Source organism: Gastrolobium bilobum, unplaced genomic scaffold (genome assembly GCF_033153095.1).
Source record: "Gastrolobium bilobum isolate Gb01-03AN ecotype WA unplaced genomic scaffold, APGP_CSIRO_Gbil_v1 utg27331, whole genome shotgun sequence".
Classification (NCBI taxonomy): Eukaryota; Viridiplantae; Streptophyta; class Magnoliopsida; order Fabales; family Fabaceae; genus Gastrolobium; species Gastrolobium bilobum.
In genome coordinates this window covers 107,597-135,586 of record NW_026896532.1, presented here as the reverse complement: position 1 = coordinate 135,586, position 27,990 = coordinate 107,597, and the positions used below count along the sequence as shown (strand labels likewise).

Here is a 27,990-nt window from a genome sequence, read left to right as displayed (position 1 = left end):
ATGGCTCATTTTGAAAAAGATGAGGTGCCAACTCTGTCAGAAACACATGCTCAACATCAATCTGATGAAGCTGTGGATTCTAATTTCCGGAGGCTTGTATACCGGACACGAAGTGCATCAATTTCTATTCCTATGGTCTCCATGGATCCCAATGAGAGAGAAGCTAGTCTTGTGGGACATACTGGTCCACTTCGTAGTGTGAGAAAAATCCCCTTTAAACATATGAGTGGTCCACTGTATGCTACCCATGGAACTGGAAATCTTCTGCATCAGAGTATTGTTGTGACAGGAAACGAAGTAGTGGAGAGCAAGGAAGAAAAATTTTCTACTGGAGAAGGCACAGACGAAATAAATGCTAGAAAAAATGAACACTTACTGAGGTCTGGGCAACTGGGAATGTGTAATGATCCTTATTGCACTACTTGCCCTACTTACTTCGAGGCCTCTTCTCTAAGAAATCCAAGAGCTTCGACTATATTTGATCCCAAGGTGTCTTTCTTCCTAAAATAGACTGTTAGTTCTTCTTAAATTTATGAAAAAAATGACTTCTATGTTTTGAAGATGACTTCAATTATGTACTGCATAGTAACAAATTTGTGCTACACATCTTTATTCTGACCAAGGTCAGGAGTTTACTATGATGACTTTTTAAAAAAAAAATAATTTATAGATATTTGATTGAATTATACTGTACTCAAGTGTTTCTTAAGTAGCCCATATTTTTCATATTTATGCACAGCCTTACTTTTATATTGCTTTCATTGTCAATCAATATGATGAGTATACTTTTTTAGTTATATAGTTGTGGCTTTTGCACTTCTACATCATCTATATTTATGTTAGAAATCAAGATGGCGAATAGTATTTCTATGAAAAGTATTCGGTTTCAATTGCTATTTACTTATATGGGTTCGTCGTTTCTTCTTTCGCTGCTGACGAGAAAAGTTGCAGCAAATTATTAACACCCCGTATCCTGGCCTAAAAAAAAAAAAAACACATCAGGATTCGGACGCGTATCCTGATAAAAATAAGTGTTGCTGCACTTTTTCCCATCTGCAGTGACAGAAGAAGTATATAACCCTACTTATATATATATATATATATATATATATATATATATATATATTCATAAGAAAAGATTGTGGATTTAGTGTCTTAAGGCCCTATTTAGATCAAGCATCTAAAGCTTGCATGCTATGTGATTTTGGTCTATCAGGAATAGCCACTGTTTTAGAAAATTCAGAATATATACAAAATTCAAAGTAACAAAATAATTGATTTACAATCTAGAAAATAATTGTTTGGTTTTGAATCACCCACTTGGTGATGCTTTTCTCCTATGAATATGAGCTCCTAGACAGGTTAGCAGCTCCTATTGCCATTTCTCAAAACAAATCTGAACTATAGGGACTAAATTGAATTTTTCTGAAACTTTAAGGATTAAGTAAGTAATTTAACCTCTTGTAATAGTATTTATAATTGCCAAACAATCCTTATTCCCTTTACTTTAGGTACACTACAAGAAACCACTCTCTTAACCTGCACAATTTCGTTATTACCATACTCTTAAAATTTGTTTTAAAGCTGAATCTATTTGTATTGTTCTTTTTTGTTGATATCATTGTCTGATTTAGGTGCATTAGAAGTATTGTCAATCGACAATTTCAAGCTGTCTCATTATTTATGCAACACTTATTTTTTTAACACTGATAAACTTTACTGTATATCAGCATACTTGAACTTCTTCTGACCTTTTCATTTGCATTTGTAGACATTTATGTGCTGTCACTTTCACATAACCAAGGGTAGTTTTGTTCTTGTTTTAAATGTTTACAGTTCCACAATGCTCTTTATGGGGATGCCAAGGGTTTTGGGGGAAAACTTTTTTCTTTCTGCTCTTCATATGTTCCTGGAGTTATGAACCCTCACACTAAAATCGTACAACAATGGAACAAGTTTTTGGCCATTTTTTGCCTGGTGGCGATTTTTGTGGATCCATTGTTTTTCTTCTTAATCTATGTGCAGAAGGTATGATTCTTTTCCTTTTATTTAAATACCAAGATTTCCCTCGTATGCAAATTTACTTTACATTGTTCCAATTCATTGTATGCAGGATCATAAATGTATTGTTATCAACCTGACATGGACAAAAATACTTGTTTCACTGAGAAGCGTGATTGATTTTCTATATTTCTTGAACATTCTTCTCCAGGTAATTTATCAGAAATTCCCCCTGCCCCTTACCATACGTTTGAATTTTTCTAATCTGTATATTCTTAGAATGGTGTCATATTACTAGCTTGAAGAATATAATAGCTCCTTCAATGACAGCAAGTTTTTGTTATTCAATTTTACTATTTTTGAGAAGGTAAAGATGTTGAAAGTGTATGTCAGAAGAGCTTTCTAGGTACAGAATAACACAGTTTAGGTTTGTTCTTGCGTCATGCACAATTGTTCACTAGAGAATAATTAGATCATTGAAGCTTCAAAAGCGCGCTAAAAATTTCCCGTAAACTTCTGCATCTTAGTAAATAAAGAAGCAGGTTAGTCTCCTAGTGCCACTTGAAACAGAAGAGTGTTAGGCCTTGCCATCATGTCAAGCATACTTGTCTCAAAGATATACAGCTGTTTACGGAGGTGTTTCTTATTTTACTCTGTCATCTCTTTATTGTTTTTTCGATGAATGCATATAGACAATTTTAATAGATGGGGAGAGCTAGGAGCAAGTAGCTGGGGGAAATAAGGTATATCTAGAAAACTTCATGAGGAAACTTAAAAGATATGTTTGAGCATATGATGATGACATGGAAAGGATTGATATGTGTGGCTCCAGCTTAATAGTAATAATAAAAAAGCCTCTTATGCATCTCTTCAAGTAGCATTCATCATCTTAAAGCAACAAAATTCTTGTTGAAGTAATGAATGCACTCCGTTAAGCTACAATGCATGAGATTCCGGATGAGACTTCCTCTATCCTTTCCACGATAATATGAACTCCGATGAGCATAATAATATTCAAACCAGAAAAAGTTAAAGAAGAGATCCACATAGTATATACACTAGGAATGTGATTTACTTACTCTCTGGTGGTGGATCAAGTACTAAAGATATTTATTATAAATGTAATAATTATTATGTTACTGTAATTTGAGACATAGTGTAGGTAATTTAGGTATTAGGGTTCAATTATTAACTTTATCTTCCCCCTGAATATAAGCCAACTCGAAGGATGTCATTCAATTCGAATAAAATTTCAGTATCCCATCTGTAAGTATGTCTGAATCTTGTTGCGTTCCCCATCCCTAATTTCACATCAACCACTCCATTGAAACAATTATTCCATATATTCTATCAGTGTTGGGATGTTTTCCCTCATATTTACAAACCTAAGATTATTTATTTATTTTTACGTTTTTTTTTTTTTGTGTGTGAAGAGTATCTATTATTTATTGACAATCAGCCATATGGTGTCAGCTACGTTATATTAAAAATGGAATGCATTAATTGACTCAGATTAAAAATAGGCTGGATTGCTTTACTATAACCTTGTTGTTAGTACATTGCTGCATCTCTGTGTACTTACGTATGTCTTGTTATGTTTTTTTTATTAGTCGAGGTAGAAGGAAAAGAAAAGAAAAGAAAGTGCCTGAATCTTAAATATGGTTGTTATGGTTTTTAAGTCTAGTTTGGGTTGCTTCTTTGCAGTTTAGGTTGGCTTATATTTCCCCTGAGTCAAGGGTGGTTGGTGCTGGAGATTTAGTTGACGGTCCCTGGGAAATTGCTTCTAATTATATGAAGGGTTACTTTTTTTTGGACTTTCTGGTTGTATTACCTTTTCCGCAGGTAAATTTCTCCCCATCTCTCTTTCTTCGTAGTTTGCTTATTGTAACTTGGTATTTTGGTATCCACTTTATGTTCCACTCAAAGTTTATATTATGAATTATGAGATATACATGCCTTACAATTGAATGTGAATACTAAAATGATATTTTCTCTCCATTTCCTGGTTGTAATCAGATTTGACGGAAAAAAAAATCTAGTCATCTCATGCAATATCTGTTTTATTATGGGATTAGGGTTTCACATGAAATTGAGGTTTCTTTTTCTTCTCTTGTTTCATTTGAAATATCAATTATTAAGTTGTGATATCCTTGTTCCAAATAAATAAGGAGTCCTTGGGAGATGCTGTTAAGTTTTTCAGATCTATTGTAATTACTGTTGTTAAAGGCCAAATTTTTAAACAGCTTAAGCACCAGGTGCATGCACATAAATAATTTTTATCCATCATGAACTCCTGAATGCACAAGTCTTTCTCCTTGAAGCAAAGACATGCCAAAGGTCAACCTTATATTGTGTTGACATTGAAATTAATTAAGGAATTGGGGCCATTGAGATTCTATGTGTTGACAATGAATCGTAGAGGCTTAATACCTTCTTAAGAACCGATTATCCTAAAAGCTTAAGCAGCTAGATATTGGCTAGAAATGATTTTTATCTATAATAACTTTCATGCTGTAGCAGAGTAAACCCTAAAGATTTTTTGTCTTGTTTCTATCTTTATCTTTACAAAAGGCTTCTTGTCTTATATCATCATGTTCAATTTCGAAGTAAGCCACAGTTATTACACCTTTTAGTGTATTATTGTGAGGAATAAGTAGTTTGTGGACATGAACATGTGCTTGAGAACAAGTAGGTAGCAGGGGAAGAAAAGGGTTTTCAATATCTGAAAAAGACTATGGGTTTATTATGTACTCATCAAACTCCTTGTCATGACATATGTAGTGAAATATTTGCAGATAATGATATTGTCTGTCCTACCAAATTCCTTCGGTTTATCAGGAGCAAATAATGCTAAGAATCTTCTGCGTGTACCAATCCTTGTACAGTATCTTCCCAGATTATTCAGGTTTCTGCCTCTGCTTATTGGCCAGTCTCCCACTGGATTCATATTTGAGTCAGCCTGGGCAAATTTCATTATAAATCTTCTCATTTTTATGCTATCTGGGCATGTTGTTGGTTCTAGCTGGTACCATTTTGGTCTACAGGTGAGTGAAAATGATATTTGAAGCTTCTTTTTAGAAAAATTCGAAATTTCTTCCTCACTAAATTTCATAATTTGCTTTAAATTCTCACATTGCACGAAAGTGGAGAAAAGGTACCCTGCCCAGAACAAAAGGAAAATGCAGAATAAATACCACTTGATTCACTTCAATTCTCGTGGTTTTCAAGTGGTTCTATATTGTAAAGAACTTTGGGATACACCACCCCAAAAGCTAACTCAAACGGTGGGAGTGCCCAAGACCTTATAAACTCCACATTAGTTGCACATACAACCAATGTGGGACTATATATCTCAACACGCCCCCTCACACGAGAGCCTATTGGGCTTGAAGAGTGGACAATGCAACAGGCCCGGCCTACCTGTGCTAAGAAACGCCACAAGAGAAAGTGGGGGGCGGCGAGGCTCTGATACCATGTAAAGAACCAATTCAACCCAAAAGCTTAAGTTGTTGGGTGAGGCTACATTAATGGTTTTATATATCTCAACACGCCCCCTCACACGAGAGCCCACTGGGCTTGAAAGGTGGACAATGCACAGGCCCACCTACCTGTGCGAACAAAGAAATTCCACTTGAAAGAAAGTGGGGGGCGGCGAGGATCGAACCCGGGACATGACCCCAAAAGAACCTTGGGATACACCACCCCAAAAGCTAGTGCCCATGACCTTATAAACTCCACATTAGTTGCACATACAACCAATGTGGAACTATATATCTCAACATATATAATACGACAATATGTAATGAGAATTACAGGAAAAATAATGTATGATAGTAGTATATGGCAGTGTGTGCTCAGAAATTTAATTAGCATTCTACTAACTTTCTCCCTTTCTCCCTCTTCCTTCTTCTAGAGGGTTAATCGATGTTTGCAACATGCCTACAATAGCACAGATGCCATTGCTTGTTTGAATTCCACTCCCAGTAATGATCCTTATTATGGGATCTATGCCAATGCTGTAGAACTTACTATAGAAACTAAAGTGGTCAAAAAATATTTGTATTCGCTGTTTTGGGGCTTCCAGGTATGTATCTCATTCTTTTCCTTTTTTGTTCCTTTGTTAGTGTGTGTGTGTGTATTAGTGTGTGTGTATGTATATATATCTATATCTATATATATATATATATATATATATATATATATATATGTATGGAAAATTGTTTCTCCTGCAACAGAAGATAAAGTTATCTCCAGCAACCTCAAAACGACACCGTTTTGTGGTTTAGGAAAAAAACGCGGGGTATTTTAATAATTTTACATTTCTTTTGTATCATATATCTTACTATAATATCTGTATTGCCAAACCCCAAAACCAAAGCAAATGTCGTTTTGGGGTTAGAGAAGATAACTTTATCTCATGTGAGGGAGAAATGTCACAGGAGATAAAGTTATCTCCAGCAACCCTAAAACTACGTTGTAATAGGAGTTGAGGGAATTAATGAAGGGTGTTTTGGTAATTTTGTTCATTTCTTTATTATATAAATTTTACGAAAACATCTCTCATTAACTCCCCCCACCTGCCAAAAAAAAAAAAATAACACACGTGTGTGTGTATATATATACATATATATATTGCTAGCCTTCTCTTCATGTACAAGTTACCATCATGCACTTCTTTAGCTGGATGAAAACACGTCATCTTTTCATAATTTACAAGACCTATTTTAGTAATAAAAATTCCCATTAATTCAGCTAAGGTTATAAATTATTCCGTAGGTAGTTTTACTGAATCTTTAAAGAAGTTCCTATTCTTTAAAACATCTTAATGGATCTCTATACTTCTAAAAATTTTATAATGAGTCCCTCTAATGCAACCAAATTTTCAATTTGGTCTCTGATAATTATGAATTTTTATAAATAAGTCCGTGAAATCTTTTTTTTTTTTTTGGTACATTGCCAGGAGGTATCCCCATTCAACCTTCTCCGGGTACCATGCCCTCGGGGTACGGCCCGTTTGGGCTAGCCCCTCATTGTAACAGTGGGTGCACTAAGCTTCGCAACCGGAGAAAGGACGAGACTAATCCCCAACCGAAGATTTTTTGACTTATCCTCTGGCCCCCAAAGATTTTCCAAGAAACTGCTTGAGGCAGGGTTTGATCCCTGCACCAAGCAATCCCTTGGGAGCTCAGCTGCCAACTGAGCTACCCTTGGGGGTTAGTCCGTGAAATCTTTAACAACAGTACAGAATGGCTTGTAGATTACTATAAGCATCCATTGACAGACTAACAGGCCATCAGTCAACGGGGACTTGTTTAAAAAAATTTAAACATATTACGTTTAAAATTTTTAAAGTTAAAGGGGCCTAATTGAAAGTGTAGTATAATATAGGCACATATAAAGTAATTTAACCAAACACTACTACGCTTTTGTAGTTTACAACAAATTCTTTTCCCTCTATCAATTCTCATTGTTTATCTCTCCCTCTCTAAAGCCCACCACTGGTAACCCCTTTGGAATTTAGGTGTAGATAAAGCACATCCCCACTTTATGTTGTGCAGGAATTATGATTTAGTTAGAAGAACAACAATGCTATTTGGTACTAAAGCTTTTCTACGAAAGTTGTTATGTATGTCTTATAACCAATCATGCTTGAAGAGTATAAGGTTTGAAAGGTAAATTGGTAATTGACAAACCGCAATAAACTTCTTTCATTTTTTTTTATTAAGTATTATATGAAAACATATTCATACCATTTAGCATTTTTCTTAGAAGAATGGGAAAGTCAAAGCTTGAATTCCAGAGCTCATGGTCATATATGCTCTAATATCATGTCAAGGCCAACTTGGACCAAAACTAAAAGGCACATAAATGGTTTGATATCCCTTAACAATTTTACCCTTGTGATCTTTTAATACAGCAAATTAGTACTTTGGGTGGTAATCTAACCCCGAGCAAATTTGAGTTGGAAGTCCTTTTTACAATGACCATCATAGGATTGGGACTCTTGCTTTTTGCCCTTCTCATTGGAAACATACAGAACTTTCTTCAGGCTCTTGGACGGAGGTAGGACTTGCTGTGACCCTTAGCTGTTGGTGACAATAGTGCTCTTAGTCATCTCTTTCCCTTTAAATCAACTTCTGTTTACAGTTCCTTTCATTTGAGAAATTAAAAATGATTCAGACGGATGAATGACAGCCGTACCGTAAGTGCAATTGTATCAAACTATAGGCTGTAATTCAAGTCATCTCTAAGTATTATATCTTGTTAATACTGTATAGGGCATTGTTTTGTCCTTGTTGGTTAGTTTAATTTATCGTATGCTGCAAGTTTCAAATGAACTTTGATAGTGTTCTAATGTGTTTAGGCTCATAACATGCTTCTTATATTTTCTTCTATCCTGCTTCAGGAGGCTAGAAATGCAACTTAGAGGCCGTGATGTTGAGCAATGGATGAGCCATCGTCGCTTACCAGAAGATCTAAGAAAGTATGAAATGTTCTCATTCTTTTCACAAATCACATCGACATTGCCGAAATAATATCTGTCAATTGGTTAATCCAAATAGTTGCTTGTTAACTCCCCGTCCCCTCCCACAACTCCTTTTCTTGACAATGTACATGAAGCAGTATACTGTTACAATGTGACACAGCTACTGTTTTACACATTGAGACTCAATTAAATTAGCAACTTCTGAAGACCTATTTTAGTTTTTAAAGAGAAACAAAAGATAATTTGTAATCTCTCATTGCATCTATTTGTGTCTGTCTGCAGTGCAGGTTTTCTTATTAAATATGATTAATCACTATGTGCATCAGTAGTATCCTTAATCCTGAAACTTATGCGGAATAACTAACTGTTGAGAACATCTTATTGGCATGCTGTCTTGCAAAGGCAATCCATTTTCCTTATTGATTGTGTCTTAATTTAATGATTTATTTTGTAAATACTGATTTACTCCTCTATTTCTTATTATACTAGACCATTCTAAATTTTTACAGCATTTGTGTATGTTACAATCATCTGCTTCTCATGAATTACGTGCTTAGTTATATTAATCGTATTGATATAGACAATGTACATATATGTGGAGCTACTGATTATCATATGATAGAGCATATAGGCTTGAATGCTAAGAAAATAGTATGTCAACTATTTTTTATTTTTTATTTTATTTAGGTTGTCACATGAACTTAAGAATCACACATATTGTACAAGTGATAGATATTATGTGTCATGCAGGAGAGTACGACAGGCTGAACGGTATTCTTGGGCTGCAACAAGGGGGGTGAACGAGGAAATGCTTATGGAGAATTTGCCAGAAGATCTCCAGACAGACATAAGACATCATCTCTTCAAATTTGTTAAGAAAGTATGCACTAGAATATTCGTGGCATAAATGACTATTAATAATTAAAAAAGACATCATGATTGATCATTAAGTGGATTTTAGTTATCTTGTTCATCTCTGTAATGATGATTTAATTTTCTCTGAGGATCTAAAATATATGCAGGTTCGAATTTTTGCCCTGATGGATGAGGCAATCTTGGATGCCATATGTGAGAGACTAAAACAAAAGACATACATCAAAGGAAGTAGAATTTTGAGTCATGGTGGTCATGTGGAGAAGATGGTCTTTGTTGTGCGTGGAAAATTGGAGAGTATTGGAGAAAATGGAATGGGAGTTCCCTTATCTGAAGGGGATGCTTGTGGTGAAGAACTTTTGACATGGTATCTTGAACATTCTTCTGTAAGCACAGGTATAGCAATACTTGATGCAATGATAAAATACCTGTTAAATATTTGAAGTACAAATCAGCAGAAGTTGCAATAATCAACAATTTGACCATACTACAAAATCAGAAAAAGCATGTTTCATCAATATGGTTTCTCTTGCAGATGGTAAAAAAGTAAGGCTTCCAAGACAGAGGTTGCTGAGCAACAGGACAGTAAGGTGCTTAACAAATGTAGAGGCATTTTCACTCCGTGCTGCAGACCTTGAAGAACTCACAACCCTTTTCACAAGATTCTTGCGGAGCCCTCATGTTCAAGGAGCTCTAAGGTCATTCATTCTATTTACTTGCATTTGGGTCACCATAATCTTGACCGTTTTATGACTTATAGTAATGAAAATCAATTATATCTCTCTCATGAAGAGGGCTGTTTCATTCTGTTGGTGAAGACACATGAATGATTTTATATTCTATTTCTAACACATCCCTCATGCGAAACACATTGACGTAATATTACAAATGCGTGATTTTTACCATGATTTCTATTTTCAAAACCATGGCTCTGACATAATGATATGATCATTTTATTATGTTAGGTATGAATCACATTATTGGAGATCCCTTGCAGCAAACCGAATCCAGGTTGCATGGAGATACAGGAAGAAGTGTCTAAGTCGTGCTAATACCTCACAATCAGTTCAAATATTGAAGTCGTGGGTTGTACTGTAATATCTGATTAGCTACCCTTTGTCATAGGTTGTACTGTTATAAATATCTGATTAGCCACACTTTGTCATAGGTTGTACTGTTATAAATATCATTGGTACACTTTATGAATGATTCTCTAATCCAAACATGAGGTTCTATGTTACGACCCATATTATAGGAGTAAGGCAGTTGTTGTTTGGGTGGTTAGGTTGTTAGTAGCGGTTAGGCCTTCAACTATATGAGGGAAACATTCTTTCAATCATCAGCATCTTTGGGATTGCATTGTAGAATTGACTTAGAAGTCTCTAAGTGTAAAGGGGTGCCCCTTGAGAAGAGCTTGCTTTTGAATTCTGTCGTTACACTCTTTCCTATTAATCAATAAAGAATTGTTCTTACTTTCATTTTCCTTCTCTTTCCGTCCTCCCCTACCCCATTTATGTAATTCTTACCTTGTAATAATCTAGGGCCGTAATTTTTCAATTTTCCATACTCCCCTCCCCTAATTTTTCAATTGTTTTTTTCAATTTTCCTATTTGTTTTACATGGGTAAGTTTGAATGGAGTGTCCCAAAATCAGGAATGTATCTTCTGATGTTAACATGACTATGACTATTATATTAGATGATTTCAAGTGTAGATAGATAAATCAATGGTTAATTGAAATATAGGAGGATTCATTCGCCCAAAACCACAATTTAAGTGGAGTGGCATTGTAGGATGTGATAATAGCATTATATTATTTTCTTTTATTATTATTTTTTATAAAAGTGGACTTTATTATATCTCAAAGTAATTTAAATAATTTTGTGACTAGTGTTTATCCATTTTTTAAAAATGATAATCATTTAATTTTTATGATAAGTTGTAGGGCTCAATCTATAATATCTATTAGTACATTTGACTCCCCATGGTCATTGGTGCACATGGCTCAGAAGGAAGGTAAAGTTGGAGACATGATTTAAACGAAGCATGCTACAAATTTAGTGGGCCAGCATCCAACTGAAGCCAAAGATGGGCAAAGATTTCAATAGAAAAGCTAGAGGAAATGTTGATGTTTGTGTGAACATAAGTCATCTTAGCCAAGTTCTCAAGTACTTTACGGTTCAAAATTTTACTTCAACACGACTTATTCATTCTTATCCATGCAATGATTGAATATATATATATATATATATATATATATATATATATATATATATATATATATATAGAGGCAGGATCCTTTGACACCGGTGTCAAAGAAAAAGTTTGACACCTCATATGAGAACCGTTAGATTAAAAAAAATCAACGATTCTGATTTGTAAACATGTGACACCATTGATTTTTTTTAATCTAACGGTTCTCAGATGAGGTGTCAAACTTTTTCTTTGACACCGGTGTCAAAGGATCCTGCCTCATATATATATATGGGAAATACAAGTGTTATGTTACATGAAAAATCTCCACTTTCCTACACACTCAATATAGCATGGGACCCACTTCAACTTTTTTTGCTTTTTTACTATACAATGGGGCCCACAGTGTTTTTGTGTCTGTAACATGACACAAATGGTGTCATGTTACATGACAAACTATTATTCATATATATATATATATATATATATATATATATATATATATATATGGGTCAGGATCATTTTACATCAGTGTAAGTTACACTCTCAATCTTGACCATTGATCCCACTTATATCTAAGGGCTCTAATTTTTTAGTAATGTGAGTCATTGGATATAAGTGGATCAATGTTCAAGATTGAGTGTAAGACTTCTAACTCTTACACTGGTGTAAGAATATCCTGCCCCTATATATATATATATATATATATATATATATATATATATATGGGTCAGGATTATTTTACACCAGTGTAAGTTACACTCTCAATCTTATCCATTGATTTCATTTATATCTAACGGTTCAAATTTTTTAGTAATGTGAGCTATTGGATGCAAGTAGATCATTGGTCAAGATTGGGTGTAAGACATCTAATTCTTACACCGCTGTAATATATATATTACAACCACACATACAACGGTTGTAATAGTCTTTTTCATTATATATAGGGGCATGATATTCTTACAGCGGTGTAAGAATTAGACGTCTTACACCCTATCTTGACCAATGATCTACTTGTATCCAATAGCTCACATTACTAAAAAATTAGAGCCTTTGGAAATAAGTGGGATCAATGGACAAGATTGAGAGTGTAACTTACACTGGTGTAAAATGATCATGACTCATATATATATATATATATATATATATATATATGGTATATTTACATAGTGTAGTTTGTAAACTACACGGTATATTTACACAGTGTAGTTTGTAAACAAAAAGTTTGTAAATGTACCCTATATATAGTTTGTAAACAAAAAGTTTGTAAATAAACCTGTAAATATAAATATATATATATATATATATATATATATTTACAGGTTTATTTACAAACTTTTTGTTTACAAACTACACTATGTCTGACCGGTCATACTTAGTGTAATTTGTAAAAAACGTTTGTAAACGGATCCATATATATATATATATATATATATATATATATATATATATATATATATATATATATATATATATGAGCAAGATCATTTGACACTGGTGTTAATCTTTAAAATTTGACACCAAATCTTAACCGTTAATTTCCATCAATCAACGGTTATCATTTATTGAGAATTAATAATTAAATAATAAACTTGATTGACGGAAATCAACCGTTAGAATTTGGTGTTAAATTTTAAAGTTTAACATCAATGTCAAATGATCCTATCTCACACACACACACACAGATATATATATATATATATATATATATATATATATATGGGTTCACTTTTTCTACAGTGAACGTAGATAAGTTATCTACATTGAGCCCAAAACGATGTCGTTTTGAGACGAAAATCAAGTTATTTTTGTAATTATAATTTATTTCAGGGTTGTAATAGTCTTTTTCATTATAATTTTTTAATTTTTCAATTCAAAACGACGTCATTTTGGAGCGAATGTAGATAATTTATCTACATTCACTGTAGAAATATTAAAGCTTATATATATATATGGGAGAAATATTTGTCAATTTAAGAGAGAGATAGAGACAAAATAAATTTTTGTATTTAGAATTAAATTAAAAAAAATCACCTATTTTCTCTCCCGTGATTTTCATTTCTTGTGTCTATCTCTCTTCTAAAATGACATAGTTTATTCCATTTAAAATGACAAACATCAAACCCTATATATATATACATATGGGAAAAAATTTATCCGGCAACTTGAGATAAGTTTATCTTCGGCTACTCCAAAACTACGTCGTTTTGTTTATTTATTTCCTTATATTAATTGATTCACCTTTGAATGGTTATGATTTCTTTTTTCTCTCTCTTCCTTCATTACCATTGATCCATCTTTGTACGGTTATGATTTAGTAACCGAAGATAAAATTATCTCAAGCAGTTTGAGAAACGATAAGCCCTATATATATATATTTCTCTCTTCCTTCCTTCACACACACATAGGGGTGTTCACGGTCTGGATTGGATCGGTTTTGGAAGCAAAAATCATCTGATCCAATCCCTTCGGTTTGATCATATAATCATCCATTCGGTTTGGATTTTTTTTCAAATTCGATCCAATTCAATTTTTTTCGATTTGGATTGGATCAGTTTGCGGTTTTTTGAAAATCCTAAAATTTATTTCATGATTATTGTACAAATAGCATCTTTTGTATATATTGGCTTTATATTTTTTTTTTGAAATACAAAAGTATTAGTAAACTATAATATAATTTTTTTTTTTTTTGGATAATGAGATATGAAGCTCTATAAAGATAAAAAAAAAATTTGATGAGATGTGACTAGATTTTTTATAGGTTTAGTTGATAGGTTAATGAGTCTTGGGTTTAGAAATTTTTGGGCTATGATTGGGGAAGTATCCAAATAGGTAGAGGGGAATTAATATATTGGATCCGTTTGGATTGGATCGTTTTTCATCAACCCATCCAATCCAATTAAAATTTGCGGTTTTTTGTCGATTTTTGATTTTTCGGTTTATTCGGTTATCAGTTTTTCGGTTCGGTTATCGCAGTTTGAATCGGTTGATGAACACCTTTATACACACACACACACCAAATCCTAATCGTTAGTTTCCATCAATCAACAATTATCATTTATTGGAAAATAATAATTAAATAATAAGTTTGATTGGAGGAAATCATAATCATTGATTGGCAAAAAAATCAACGGTTAGGATTTGGTGTCAAATTTTAAAGTTTAACATCAATGTCAAATGACCCTATCACACGCACATATATATAAAGAATGGATCTTGACTTTAGTACAAGACTAAGAAATCTTATATTATAGCTTGACCGTTGATTTATGTTTATTTAACAATTATAGTTTATTGAGTTATAGAAATTAATTAATTATTAATTTCATGTAATTAAATAGATAGAAATCAATGCGTGAAAAATAGAGTAAAGTCAAAATGTCTAGGTGCCTTTGTGGAAATTTCTATTATATATATATTATATGATAAATAATAATAAAATATATTAATATTTAAAAAATTAAAATATAACAATAGTTAGTACCAGGTGCCTTCGTGGAAGTTTCTAGGAATTTTCTTACTTGTCACTTCCAAGTTTATAGTTTTGCATGTGAATTATTTTTATAAATTAAATAATTGGAATTAGTCATTTAGTCTCCTAAACATTACAATTTTTTTTTTATATCCCTCTTCAAATATACTAGCTGGCTAGCTGCATCCCCATACCTTGGAGTGGGAAATCACCATTAACCTCAGGAATATATTCCGAATCTATTTATTTTTGCTTTCCATTGCCATTTTGAATTTCAGGTTGATGGTAACATAAATAGAATGGATAATATGTGTGAACGTTTCTTCCTCTAAACTAGGGGGTGGCAATTTAGGTTGGCTCGTCTCGACCTGTCGAAAACGGGGTGGGGCGGGTTGGTCCGCCATTGAATATGGATTGAAAAATTAAATCCACCTCGTTTTATGGTGGGTTGGCGGGTCAACCCACCAACCCGTCAATTAAAAAAATTTAATTAAAATTTAAGAATAAATTATATTTTATAAATTTTTTTAATATTATTTTATCTTATTTCACACTTCTCTTAATTTTTTTCAGTCTCAATCTTAAATGTATACTAATATTTGTCAAACATTCTTTAGGAACTCATTTGTCTCCGTATATAAATAATATTTCTCATAAATAAAATTGTTATTCTTTATCTTTTCTAGGAAGTATTAAGATAAAAAAAAATTAGATATCACAAAAATTTAATGACAAATGAAATACTAGCTAATTGTAAAAAAAATAAAAATATAACCCGGCGGGTCAACCTGCCGCGCGTTTTGATCCACTTTTAGGCGGGGCGGGTTGAAGTGGGTTGGTGGGTTGAAAACTTCAACTTAACCCGTCCCGTTTTGGCAGGTTAATCCATCGGGTTCAACCCATATTATCACCTCTATTGTAAACTCGCATAAAAACACGCACTTATAAGAAGAAGAAGAAAAATGATAATGTTACTACCAATCCTACTATGTTCTGTTCATTTTTGGACCATATATTTTATGGTTATAATTTATAAATTAGAATTTTTTTTATTATAAATTAAATATATGTTCCATTAACTTGACAGGTGACGCTGCATTAAATATAAGTAAAGGCCTGCAACATTCATTTAATATAATTTGACAGAAGACTGAGTTATGACCACTTCTACCTTCAACCCACAATTTATTTATCCCTACTTTTGATGCCTGCCCATGACCCACTACGGATATTTTATTTTTGTAAACCTGACTTACGAAAAATAAAAATAAAAAAATGGTTGAATGAATGTGACCAAACGAAGAATGTTTTTTTGTTGCGGAGAGATTGGTGGAGACAAAAACTTTCTTTACATCAATTTTTTTATTGACAATATTTTAATTACGAAAACTAAACTCTTGTTATTATGACTAATTAGTATTGGTATTTATTTTATTTTTAATTTTTTTCTCATCAATTATTTATGATTAGTAATATAACATGCGTAGCATTTTTATATAAAACTCTCTTTTAAAGTAAATAACAGTAATGATATTTTTGAACATTCATAATATGACACTGCATTATTTTAACATAGTTTAAGTTGGCTAAAATGCAATCGTGTCACTAACCACCATTTGTTCAATTTGTAAGCAACTTCTTCCCCTTAAAAAAATGGGTTTTATAATTCTCATGTTGAAGGAGAATTGAAATCTCATGTTGTAGAGATAAAAAGCATGTGAGACCCATTTGTTAGAAAAAATTATATGTAGGACCCATGTTAGCACGGAAATCGAAGGGTGTGTAGGAAAATTGTAATTCTTATGTTAAATGAGAATTATAAAACCCTAAAAAAATTCATTCGTGTATCTTACGATCTTAAGTACCCAATATATATATTTACGTACTGTTCAAACTATGCTTACATAAGACACTCATGTTTCAAAGGTTTGACTGTTTGAGGTTTTACTTTTGAGTTCTTCGTTTGTTTTTCTCTGTTAATGAAATGTCAATATATTAAATTCTCAACTCAATAAATTAAAATAAAATAAGGGTTTACTTAATATTTATAAAAAATAGAATATTCATGCTACCACTTTTTTCTATTATCAATTCATCGTCACTCTAATATAATTATGAGTTTTATAAGAATTATGTTATAGAAAAAGTGATTGTGTAATGTTATAGAGATTCGTTTTGTGTACTTTAATTTTATTTTATTTTTCTTCAAAAAGTGCGGACCCCACAAAATATTGTGTGTGTAGAAATTTTTTTTGTGTCATGTTACATGATGAATGCAAACCCCTATAATTATATACTTCAAAAAGTGTATTAAAAATTATTTTTTTCTCTCTTTACAATTTTTTCAAAAATTATTAGCTAAAAATAGAATCCAATAATAATTAAAAGTAATAATAAATTAATTAATAGTATAAATATCCTAACTCTACTCATAAAACCAACTTACAAGTTATATATATAGATTATATTTATCTCATGTTACATAAGATAAACAATTTTTCTACTCACAAAAAAAAAAGTTAGGTCTCGTCACTCTTTTTTTTCTCTCGACGAGTACCGGTTATAATTTTATGTGAAATATTACTCTCATTTTACATGAGACATCTTATCTTATTTTCTCTCACTTCGATTTTTACACCCCATTTTTTTTTCTTTTTTCTTACAATGATGGAACCCACCCATTTTTCTCTACAACATAAGATAATTACGGAGATTAATAAAATTCTAATTTTATTTTATGAGATAACTATTTCCTACAAAGTCATAAAAGCATTCCCCTATGTATATATTTCAGCTTTCCCAATTGACTTTGTCAATGTCTTAACCTTTACGACTCTTTCTCTCTCTGTCTCTTCTTACTTGGTTTTTTTTTTTTTTTAAGTACAATGGTTGATGTATTTTTGATACACACTATTCAGTTTTCTTTGTCCTCAAACTCTTACTCTGTCTATCAGAGTCACCCTTTCACTTTCTCCCCCATAATCACTAAGCTCCCAAAAATGCATTCTTTAACTTGAATTGGTGCAAAATAGTCGGTGGGGGTTTTCACAGGGAATTCTTCTTCAAACAGGTCTTACTCTTTCTGTGCTTATTATCTCTCTTGTTTTGCTTGTTTATACCCTTTTCTGTAACTTAGGCTCATTGTATTGTACTTGAATTCTTGCATTGATTCCTAACCCACTTGCAATTCCTCATAAGTTATAATGCTTCATTTTGCTGTATAATATAGTGTATGTGTGTTAGCTTTGAAGTCAGGATCAATGGCATGAAGGGCATAGATGTGTTTGTTAACTCTTTTATTAATACTGGAGAGTTTGGATGGGACCTGCATTTTCAGTGATTGTATGGTTAGTTTAGGTCAATCTATTTGGTTTCTTCCAAGCTTCAGAAGGTTTAAGATGAGGGGATTCATTAATTGTTTCTTGATATGAGTTTCACTTGTTAATCTTTTTATCTCATCAGAAATTTCCCAATGTAAAGATAAATATATCATTCTACAATTGAGTCTCAGCCACATAAGAACAAGGATCTTCCGTATGATATGCATTAAGTTCCTGTGGATTTTCACTACAATGGTTATTTAATGTTGTGTAATTTATATTCTTCCCATTCAAGTTTTGAGCTAATTGAACTGTTTCATTTTAAAATTACTGTTATGGTACAGAAAGTATATAGATATTGATGTTTTGTTAGTTTCCAAAAATTACAGAATCATCAATAAAACAATGGCTCAGTTTGAAAAAGATGAGGTGCCAATGCTGTCAGGAACACATGTACAACGATCTGATGAACTTGGGGGTTCTAATTTCCGGAGGCTTGTAACCAGGACTCAAAGTGCATCAATTTCTATTCCTATGGTCTCCATGGAGTCTAATGAGAGAGAAACTAGTCTTGTGGGACACACTGGTCCGCTTCGTAGTGTGAGAAAAACTCCCTTTATGCAGATGAGTGGTCCACTATATGCTACCCCTGGAACTGGAAATCCTTTGCAGCAGAGTATTCTTGTGACAGGAAACAAAGTAGTGGAGAGCAAGGAAGAAAATTTTTTTGAAGGCACAGATGGGAATCATTGGAATAACAATTATGATAGAAAAAATGAACACTTGCTGAGGTCTGGGCAACTGGGAATGTGTAATGATCCTTACTGCACTACTTGCCCAACTTACTTCAAGGCCTCTCAGCTAAGAAATTCAAAAGCTTCGACTATATTTGATCCCAAGGTGTCTTTCTTCTTAAAATAGACTATTACTTCTTCTTAAATTTAAGAAAACATTGACTTCTATGTTTTGGAGTTGACTTTAATCACGTACTGCATAGTAACAAATTTTATTATAGAGATGTGTTTTTGGGTTGTGCGTCTGAAGTTCACTATGATGATTTTTTAGAACAATAATTTATAGATATTTGATTGAATTATATTGTACTTATATGTTTCTTAAGTAGCCTATAATTTTCATATTTAGTCATAGCTTTACTCTTATATTGTTTTCATTGTCAATCAATCTGATGAATGTACTTTTTTAGTTATATATTTGTGGCTTTTGCACTTCTACATCATCTATGTTTATGTTAGATATCAAGATGGTGAATAGTATTTCTATGAGAAGTGTAAAGAACCGATTCAACCCAAAAGCTTAAGCTGGTGGGTGAGGGTTTTTTAATGGTTTATACTATTATCTAATACGCCCCTTTACACGAGAGTCCATTGACCTAGTAGGTGGATAATGCACAGACCCAACTACTTGTGCTAAGAAAATTCCACAAAGTGGGGAGCGGCGATGATTGAACCCGTGACACTGAGGCTCTGATATCATGTAAAGAACTGATTCAACCCAAAAGTTTAAGCTGGTTTGTGAGGGCTTTTTAATGGTTTATACTATTCTCTAACAAAAAGTATTCTGTTTCAATTGTTATTCACTTAGATCTATATTCATAAGAAAAGATTGTGGGTTTAGTGTCCTAAGGCCCCATTTAGATCAAGCATCCGAAGCTTGCTTGCTATGTAATTTTGGTCCATCAAGAATAGCCACCGTCGTAGAAAATTTAGAATAGATTAAAAATTAAAACTAACACAATAATTAATGTACAATCTAGAAAATAATTGTTAGTTTTTGAAACACCCATTTGGCAATGCTTTTCTCCTATGAATATGGGCTTCTAGATGGTTTAGCAGCTCCTACATGCCATCTATTTTTAAAGAAATTTATGTTGGAAGCTAATTTCTGGGAAAATGACTTAACTTCTTCAAGTTGAAGGCACCACTCTGATCACATGTGCTAAAATTTCCTACTGGACATATAGCTTATGGAATTTCTTTTGGTATTTCAACAATGAGCTGGTTTAAATCTTCGAAAGTACTGGCCATTGTTAATAAAGTTTGTTGACAATATGGGAAGAAGATGGGAAAAATTTGAAAGAGAAGAGAGAGAAAAAATGCAAATGTAATTCACTAAATTGCTCTGAATAACTGTAATTTGTAATACATAACACTTACCATATTCCTCTATCAGGTTAAATCATGCAATTTGATCCCTATAGTTTCACTTAAGTTCAGTTTAGTCCCGATAGTTGAAAATATGTTGAAAAAAAAAAATTCCATACATTTTTCAAATAATGAAAAATGATCCCCATTAGCTATGTTTATTCCCTATGTGGAGTGAAACAATAGGGACCAATTATGGACCACTTTGCATTGTTTGAAAATTACAAGTTATATTTTACATTGTTTGAAAACCATACGAACTTATTAAAGAAATTCTGAACTATAGCCTATAGGGACTAAATTGAATATGTAGTGAAACTATTACGATTAAATAAGTAATTTAACCTTTTGTGATAGTATTTAGAATTACCAAATAAACCTTATTCTCTTTACTTTTGGTACATCACAAGAAACCACTCTCTTCGCCCTCACAATATCCTTATTACCATACTCTTAAAAAAATCTGTATTCAAGCTGCTTCTATTCATATTGTTCTTTTTTGTTGATATCATCTGCTTTAGGTGCAATAGAAGTATTGACAATTTCAAGCTCTCATTATTTATACAACACTTATTTTCTAGCACTGATAAACTTCTCAGCATTCAGTATACTTGATCTTCTTCCTACCTTTTCATTTCCTTTTGTAGACATTATCTGCTGTCACTTTCACATAACCAAGGTTACTTTTGTTCATGTTTTGAATGTTTACAGTTCCACAATGCTCTTTATGGGGATGCCAAGGGTTTTGGGAGAAAGCTTTTTTCGTTCTGCTCTTCATGTGTTCCTGGAGTTATGAACCCTCACACTAAAATTGTACAACAATGGAATCAGTTTTTGGCTATTTTTTGCTTGGTGGCAATTTTTGTGGATCCATTGTTTTTCTTCTTAATCTATGTGCAGAAGGTATGATTCTTTCCCTTTTATTTAATTGCAAAACCTTGCAAATTTTAGATACCAATATTTCCCTTCTACTATTTTTTGCTAATTTACTCTGCATTTTTTCCATTTGTTGTATGCAGGATGATAAATGTATTATTATAAACTGGACAATGACAAAAACACTTGTTATAATTAGAAGCATGAATGATTTTGTATATTTCTTGAACGTTCTTCTCCAGGTAATTTCTCAGTAACTACCTTTTCAGAAAGTCTCCCCTCCCCTCATTGGAGCTCCAAAAGCATGCTAAACATTTCCTGTTAAACTTCTATATCTTAGTAAATAAAGAAGAAGGTTGATACACAGAATCAATTATTATTTTTTTGAGTCTGTTAGTGCCACTTGACACAGAAGAGTGTTTGGCCATGGCATCATGTCAATCATACTTATCTCAAATATGTAGCACTATTTACAGGGTTGTTTCTTATTTTACTCCATCTTATCTTTATTGTTTTTTTCGATTAATGCATATAGACAATTTTATTAGATGCGGCGTGCGAGGATCAAGTAGCTGGTGGAAGTAAAATATATCTGGAAAACTTCATGAGGAAACTTAAAAAGATATAAATGAGCATATGGTGATGTCTTGGAAAGGATTGATATGTGCGGCCCAAGCTTAATAGTTATAATAAAAAGCCTCTTATGCATCTTTTCAAGTAGAATTCATCATCTTAAAGGAATGCAGTTCTTCTAGAAGTAACCAATGCACTCCATTAAGCTACAATCAGCCATATGGAGTCAACTACCTTATGTTGATTAGACGGGAAGAAAAAATAAAAATGGAATGCATTAATTGACTCAGATGATAAATAGGCTGGAGTGCTTTATTGTAACCTTATTGTTAGTATATTGCTACATCTCTGTGGACTTATGTATTTCTTGCTTTGTTGTTTCTTTTCCTTTTCCTTTTATTAGTTGAGATTAAAAGGAAAAGAAAAAATGTGCATGTGTCCGGAATCTTAAATATGGTTGTTGAGGTTTTTAAGTTTAGTTTGCTTCCTTTTCATAATTTAAAGCTTAAATAACTCTACTACGTTGCTTCTTTGCAGTTTAGGTTGGCTTATGTTTCCCCTGAGTCAAGGGTGGTTGGTGCTGGAGATTTAGTTGACCATCCGAAGGAAATTGCTCTTAATTACCTGAAGAGTTATTTTCTTTTGGACTTTTTTGTTGTATTACCTCTTCCTCAGGTAAATTTCTTCCCATCTCTCTTTCTCCTTGAACCATAGACATGCCACATTGTGTTGAAATTGAAATTAATTAAGAAATCGGGAGCACTGAGGATCTATGTCTTGACAATTAGTCATAGAGGATCTAATACCTTGTTAAGAACCAATTATCCAAAAAGCTTAAGCTGCTAGTTATAGGCTAGAAATGATTTTTGTCTATAATAACCTTCATGTTGTGGCAGAATAATGCTGAAGATTTTGTTTATAGACACTCCAAAGATTTTGTTGCCTTATTTCTATCTTGATATATATTACTAGCTTCTAGTCCTATATCATTATGTCCAGTTTCGAAGTGATTATTGCACCTTTTAGTGTGTTATTCTGAGGAATAAATAGTCGGTGGACGTGAACAAGTAGGTAGCAGGGGAGGAAAGGGTTTTCAATCTGTGAAAAAGACTATGGGTTTGTTATGAACTCATCAAACTCCATGTCATGACATATGTAGTGAAATATTTGCAGATAATGATATTGTCTGTCCTACCAAATTCCTTGGGGTCATCAGGAGCAAATTATGCGAAGAATCTTCTGCGTGCATCGATCCTTGTACAGTATATTCCCAGATTATTCAGGTTTCTGCCTCTACTAATTGGCCAGTCTCCAACTGGATTCATATTTGAGTCAGCCTGGGCAAATTTTATCATTAATCTTCTCATTTTTATGCTATCCGGTCATGTTGTTGGTTCTTGCTGGTACCTCTTTGGTCTACAGGTGAGTGAAAATGATATTTGAAGCTTCATTTTCAAAAAATGCAAAATTTCTTCCTCGCTAAATTTCATAATTTGCTTTAAATTCTCACCTTGCACGGAAGTGAAGGAAAGGTACCCTCTAAGATATGTAATGAACATAATATGATTATATGATGATATGGTTGTATATATGGTTACTTGAAGAATAAATTTGGTTGAAGAAATGTTACTTGATTCACTTGAATACTTCTGGTTTTCATGTGGTTGTACGTAATATGATGATATGTAATGAGAACTATAGGCAAAATGAAGTACAATAGTATGTGGTAATGTCTGCTCAGAAATTTAATCCTTCTACTTATTTTGTTAATATTGTTCATGAAAATCAACTATCAGAGTTATTACGTTCTCCGGATGTTTTAAAGATGAACAGTTCAATTAGACTCGGGAATTCAATTCAGTAAATGGATGTTAATTAGCATTCAATTTTACTAACTTTTTCCCTTTCTCCCTCTTCCTTCTTCCAGAGGGTTAATCAATGTTTGCGAGATGCCTGCCATAAGTCTAATATTGATGGATGCATAGCATTAATTGATTGTGGCCATGCGTCTCCCCAGACATCAGCTCTGTGGATCAACAACACAGATGCCATTGCTTGTTTGGATTCTGGCTCTAGTTCTTTTTCTTATGGGATCTATGCCAGTGCTGTAGAACTTACTACAGAAACTAAGGTTGTCAACAAATATGTCTTTGCGCTGTTTTGGGGCTTCCAGGTATGTATTTCATTCTTTTCCTTTTGTGTTCTTTCATTAGTAATTATGTACAGTTTGTCCTATATCTTTTCCTCTTCATGTGCAAGTTACCATCATGCACTTCTTTTATTGGTTGAAAATCCATTATCTTTTCTCACTGAACTTAACTAACAAGACCTATTTTATTAATTACAGGTCCCATTAATTCGAACTTTGAAACAATTAAGGTTAAATTATTCAGTAGGTAGTTTTAATGAATTTTTAATGAAGTTCCTATTGTTTCAAATTTTTTAATGGGATATTTATACTTTAAATTTTTTTAGTAAGTGCCTATACTGCAACCGGTTTTTTAATGTGGTCCCTACTAATTATAAATTTTTATAAATAAGTCCTTCAAAAATCTTTAACGATAACACAGGAGGATTTGTAGATTACTATAAGCATCCATTAACAGACTTTTTAAACGTATTCCATTGAAATTTTTTAAATTATAGGGACCTAATTGAAAGTTTAATATAACTATAGGGACATGGAGTAATTTAACCAAAAGATATTAATCTTTTCTAGTGTGCAACAAATCCTTCTTTCTCCTATCATCAATTCTTATTGTTCATCTCTCCCTCTCTAAATCCCACTACTAGTAACCCCTTTGGGATTGAATGTAGACAAAGCACACCCTCTTTACGTTGTGCAGGAATTATAACTTAGTTAGAACAACAACAATGCTATTTGGTACTAAAGCTTTTGTACGAAAGTTGTTATGAATGTCTTATAACCAATCATGCTTGAAGAGACAAAAAAGTAAGGTTTGAAAGGTAAATTGGTAATTGACAAACGACATTAAGCTTTTTAACTTTACTCTTTTTGTAAGTCGTTTTACGAAAACATATTCATACCATTTAGCATTTTTCTTAGAAGAATAGGGAAGACAAAGCTTGAACTTCAGAACACATGGTCATATATGCTCTAATATCATGTCAGGGCCCAACTTGGACCAAAACTAAAAGGTACATGAATGGTTTTGATCTCTTAACAATTTAAACCTTGTTATCTTTTAATACAGCAAATCAGTACTCTGGCTGGTAATCTAACCCCGAGCAAATTTGTGTGGGAAGTCCTTTTTACAATGGCCATCATAGGATTGGGACTTTTACTGTTTGCGCTTCTCATTGGAAACATACAGAACTTTCTTCAGGCTCTTGGACGGAGGTAGGACTTATTGCTCTTACTTGCTGTGACCCTTAACTGTTGATAACAATGGTTACTCTTAATCATCTGTTTCCCTTTAAATCAACTTCTGTTTACAGTTCCTGCCATTTGAAAATTCAAAAAATGATGCAGACGGATGAATGGTAGCCATCCTTTTAAGTGTAATTGTATCAAATTATAGGTTCTAATTCCATGACATCACCATGCCTCTTAAGTTTGACTATACCTAATATGCTACTCATATTGTCATTAATTTGGACTGAGATTCTTAAAGTCAGTCTAGGAAGAAGTCCTCTCTATGTATATATCTTGTTAATACTGCTTAGGGCATTATTTTGCCCTTGTTGGTAAAATCTAATTTATCTGATGCAGTGAGTTTCATTTGAACTTTGATAGTGTTCTCATGTGTTTGGGTTCATAATATGCTTGATATATTTTCTTCTATCCTGCTTCAGGAGGCTAGAAATGCAACTTAGAGGCCGTGATGTTGAGCAATGGATGAGCCATCGTCGCTTACCAGAAGATCTAAGAAGGTATGAAATGCTCTCATTATTTACACAAATCAATCCACATTGCCAAAATCATGTGTCAATTGGTTGATTCAAGTCGTTGCTTGTTAACTCTAAATTTGTACAACATTTGTGTACGTTACGACCATCTGTTTCTTATGAATTAAATTCCTACCTAGTTCTAATAACCATAGTGATATAGACAATGTACATATATGTCGAGCTACCGATTATCATATAATAGGGCATTTAGGTTGTAACATGTCTTTTTGCAAATATGCAAGAGCAAGACGGCGTACAAGGATTGTCCTTACCTATACCCTCATTAATCGAGGTTTAATAGGAAGTGAGTTTTTTTATTTAGGTTGTCACATGAACTTAGGAATCACACATAATGTACTAGTGATAGATATTATGTCTGTCATGCAGGAGAGTAAGACAGGCTGAACGGTATAGTTGGGCTGCAACAAGGGGGGTGAATGAGGAAATGCTTCTTGAGAATTTGCCAGAAGATCTCCGGACAGACATACAACGTCATCTCTTCAAATTTGTTAAGAAAGTATGCACTAGAATATTTGTGGCATAGATGATTAGTAGTAGTTTTAAAAATTTCATGATTAATATTTAAGTGGATTTTAGTTACATTGTTCATCTCTGTAATGATGATTTGATTTTCTGAGGATGTAAAATATCCGCAGGTTCGAATTTTTGCCCTGATGGATGAGCCAATCTTAGATGCCATCTGTGAGAGACTAAAACAAAAGACATACATCAAAGGAAGTAGAATTTTGACACAGGGTGGTCTTGTAGACAAGATGGTCTTTGTTGTGCGTGGAAAATTGGAGAGTATTGGAGAAAATGGAATGGGAGTTCCCTTATCTGAAGGTGATGCTTGTGGTGAAGAACTTCTGACATGGTATCTTGAACATTCTTCTGTAAGCACAGGTATAGCAATACTTAATGCAATGATAAAATACCTGTCACATATTTTGAAGTAAAAATCAGCAGGAAGTTGCAATAATCAACAACTTGACCACACTACAAAATGAGCAACATGGTTTCTCTTGCAGATGGTAGAAAAGTAAGGCTTCCAGGACAGAGGTTGCTGAGCAACAGGACAGTAAGGTGCTTAACAAATGTAGAGGCATTTTCACTCCGAGCCGTAGACCTTGAAGAACTCACAACCCTTTTCACAAGATTCTTGCGGAGCCCTCATGTTCAAGGAGCTCTAAGGTCATTCATTCTATTTCCTTGCATTTGGGTTTATATTTCACCAAAATCTTGACTGTTTCTATGACTTACAATAATGAAAATCAACTGTATATCTTTCATGAATAGTGACATTCCTTTATGTTGGTGAAGACATATAAATGATTTTATGTTATAACACAGACCCTTCACACAAGACACAAACTCGCCTACTTCTTGAGGAAATTTAACATTTTATTAGAAGAATCGGGGCAGTAAGAATCTAACTCTAAATGATTCGGTCATAGAAACTCTGATATTATGTCATAAACTAACTCTCCTATAAGTTTGAGTTGTTGGTAAATTCACATGATTAATTTTATATTATATATCTAATCATAGCCAATTCATAATTATCAATATTGTATATCTGACACAACATCTGTAATTCAAATCCATCTTTCTCCTCCCAAAATAAGGGAGAATAAAAGGAAAGAAATGGCCTTAATATACATGTTACGAGTGTGTGATTTTAAGCCGGATTTCTGTTTTTAAAACTATGTCTCTGACATAATGATTTAATCATTTTATCATGTTAGGTATGAGTCACCTTATTGGAGATCCCTTGCAGCAAACCGAATTCAGGTTGCATGGAGATACAGGAAGAAGCGTCTAAGTCGTGCTTATACCTCACAATCAGGTTAAACATTGAAGATATAGGTTGTACTGTAATATCTGATTAACTACACTTTGTCATAGGTTGTACTGTTATAAATATCATAGGTACACTTTATGATTGATTCTCTTGGTGAGTTAGGTCTGTTAGGAGGAAATGGAAGGGTGCTTTGTTCATATTCAAGAGTACTTTTCCACAATGTACAAATTAAGGAGCCATCTATTGATCAGCTAAACTACCAACATAAAGTGTACAATAATTATTTTCAACTATACTTGAAATTTTATCATGCATTATGTT

At 33.1% G+C, this 27,990-nt stretch overlaps 1 protein-coding gene across 2 annotated transcripts; it reads left to right on the top strand.

Annotated features, from left to right (window-relative positions):
- LOC133300302 (probable cyclic nucleotide-gated ion channel 20, chloroplastic) lies at positions 1 to 27,934 on the top strand. Of its 2 annotated transcripts, XM_061499822.1 has the most exons (21): positions 1 to 489; positions 1,837 to 2,028; positions 2,114 to 2,212; positions 3,706 to 3,843; positions 4,797 to 5,045; positions 5,915 to 6,085; positions 7,919 to 8,064; positions 8,408 to 8,485; positions 9,239 to 9,368; positions 9,511 to 9,757; positions 9,897 to 10,059; positions 10,327 to 10,443; positions 23,035 to 23,056; positions 23,130 to 23,378; positions 23,884 to 24,129; positions 25,172 to 25,317; positions 25,773 to 25,850; positions 26,256 to 26,385; positions 26,525 to 26,771; positions 26,897 to 27,059; positions 27,614 to 27,934. In XM_061499822.1, the coding sequence occupies exons 1-21, from the start codon at positions 1 to 3 to the stop codon at positions 27,717 to 27,719; spliced, it is 3,606 nt and encodes a 1,201-aa protein (XP_061355806.1). In that variant the 3' UTR covers positions 27,720 to 27,934. The 2 variants fall into 2 exon arrangements, with proteins under 2 accessions (XP_061355806.1, XP_061355807.1); XM_061499823.1 differs by lacking the exons at positions 1 to 489; positions 1,837 to 2,028; positions 2,114 to 2,212; ... (8 more) ...; positions 10,327 to 10,443; positions 23,035 to 23,056 and adding exons at positions 17,963 to 18,095; positions 18,735 to 19,245; positions 21,219 to 21,410; positions 21,527 to 21,625; positions 22,494 to 22,631.
- The last annotated feature ends 56 nt before the right edge of the window (positions 27,935 to 27,990 follow it).

What these genes read in the sequence shown, in the direction of transcription:
- LOC133300302 (XM_061499822.1), top strand. Translation starts at nt 1, where the DNA reads ATGGCTCATTTTGAAAAAGATGAGGTGCCAACTCTGTCAGAAACACAT. An exon ending in TCTTGAACATTCTTCTCCAG is followed by an intron (nt 2,213 to 3,705) that starts GTAATTTATCAG and finishes GCTTCTTTGCAG; the next exon opens with TTTAGGTTGGCTTATATTTC. An exon ending in CGCTGTTTTGGGGCTTCCAG is followed by an intron (nt 24,130 to 25,171) that starts GTATGTATTTCA and finishes CTTTTAATACAG; the next exon opens with CAAATCAGTACTCTGGCTGG.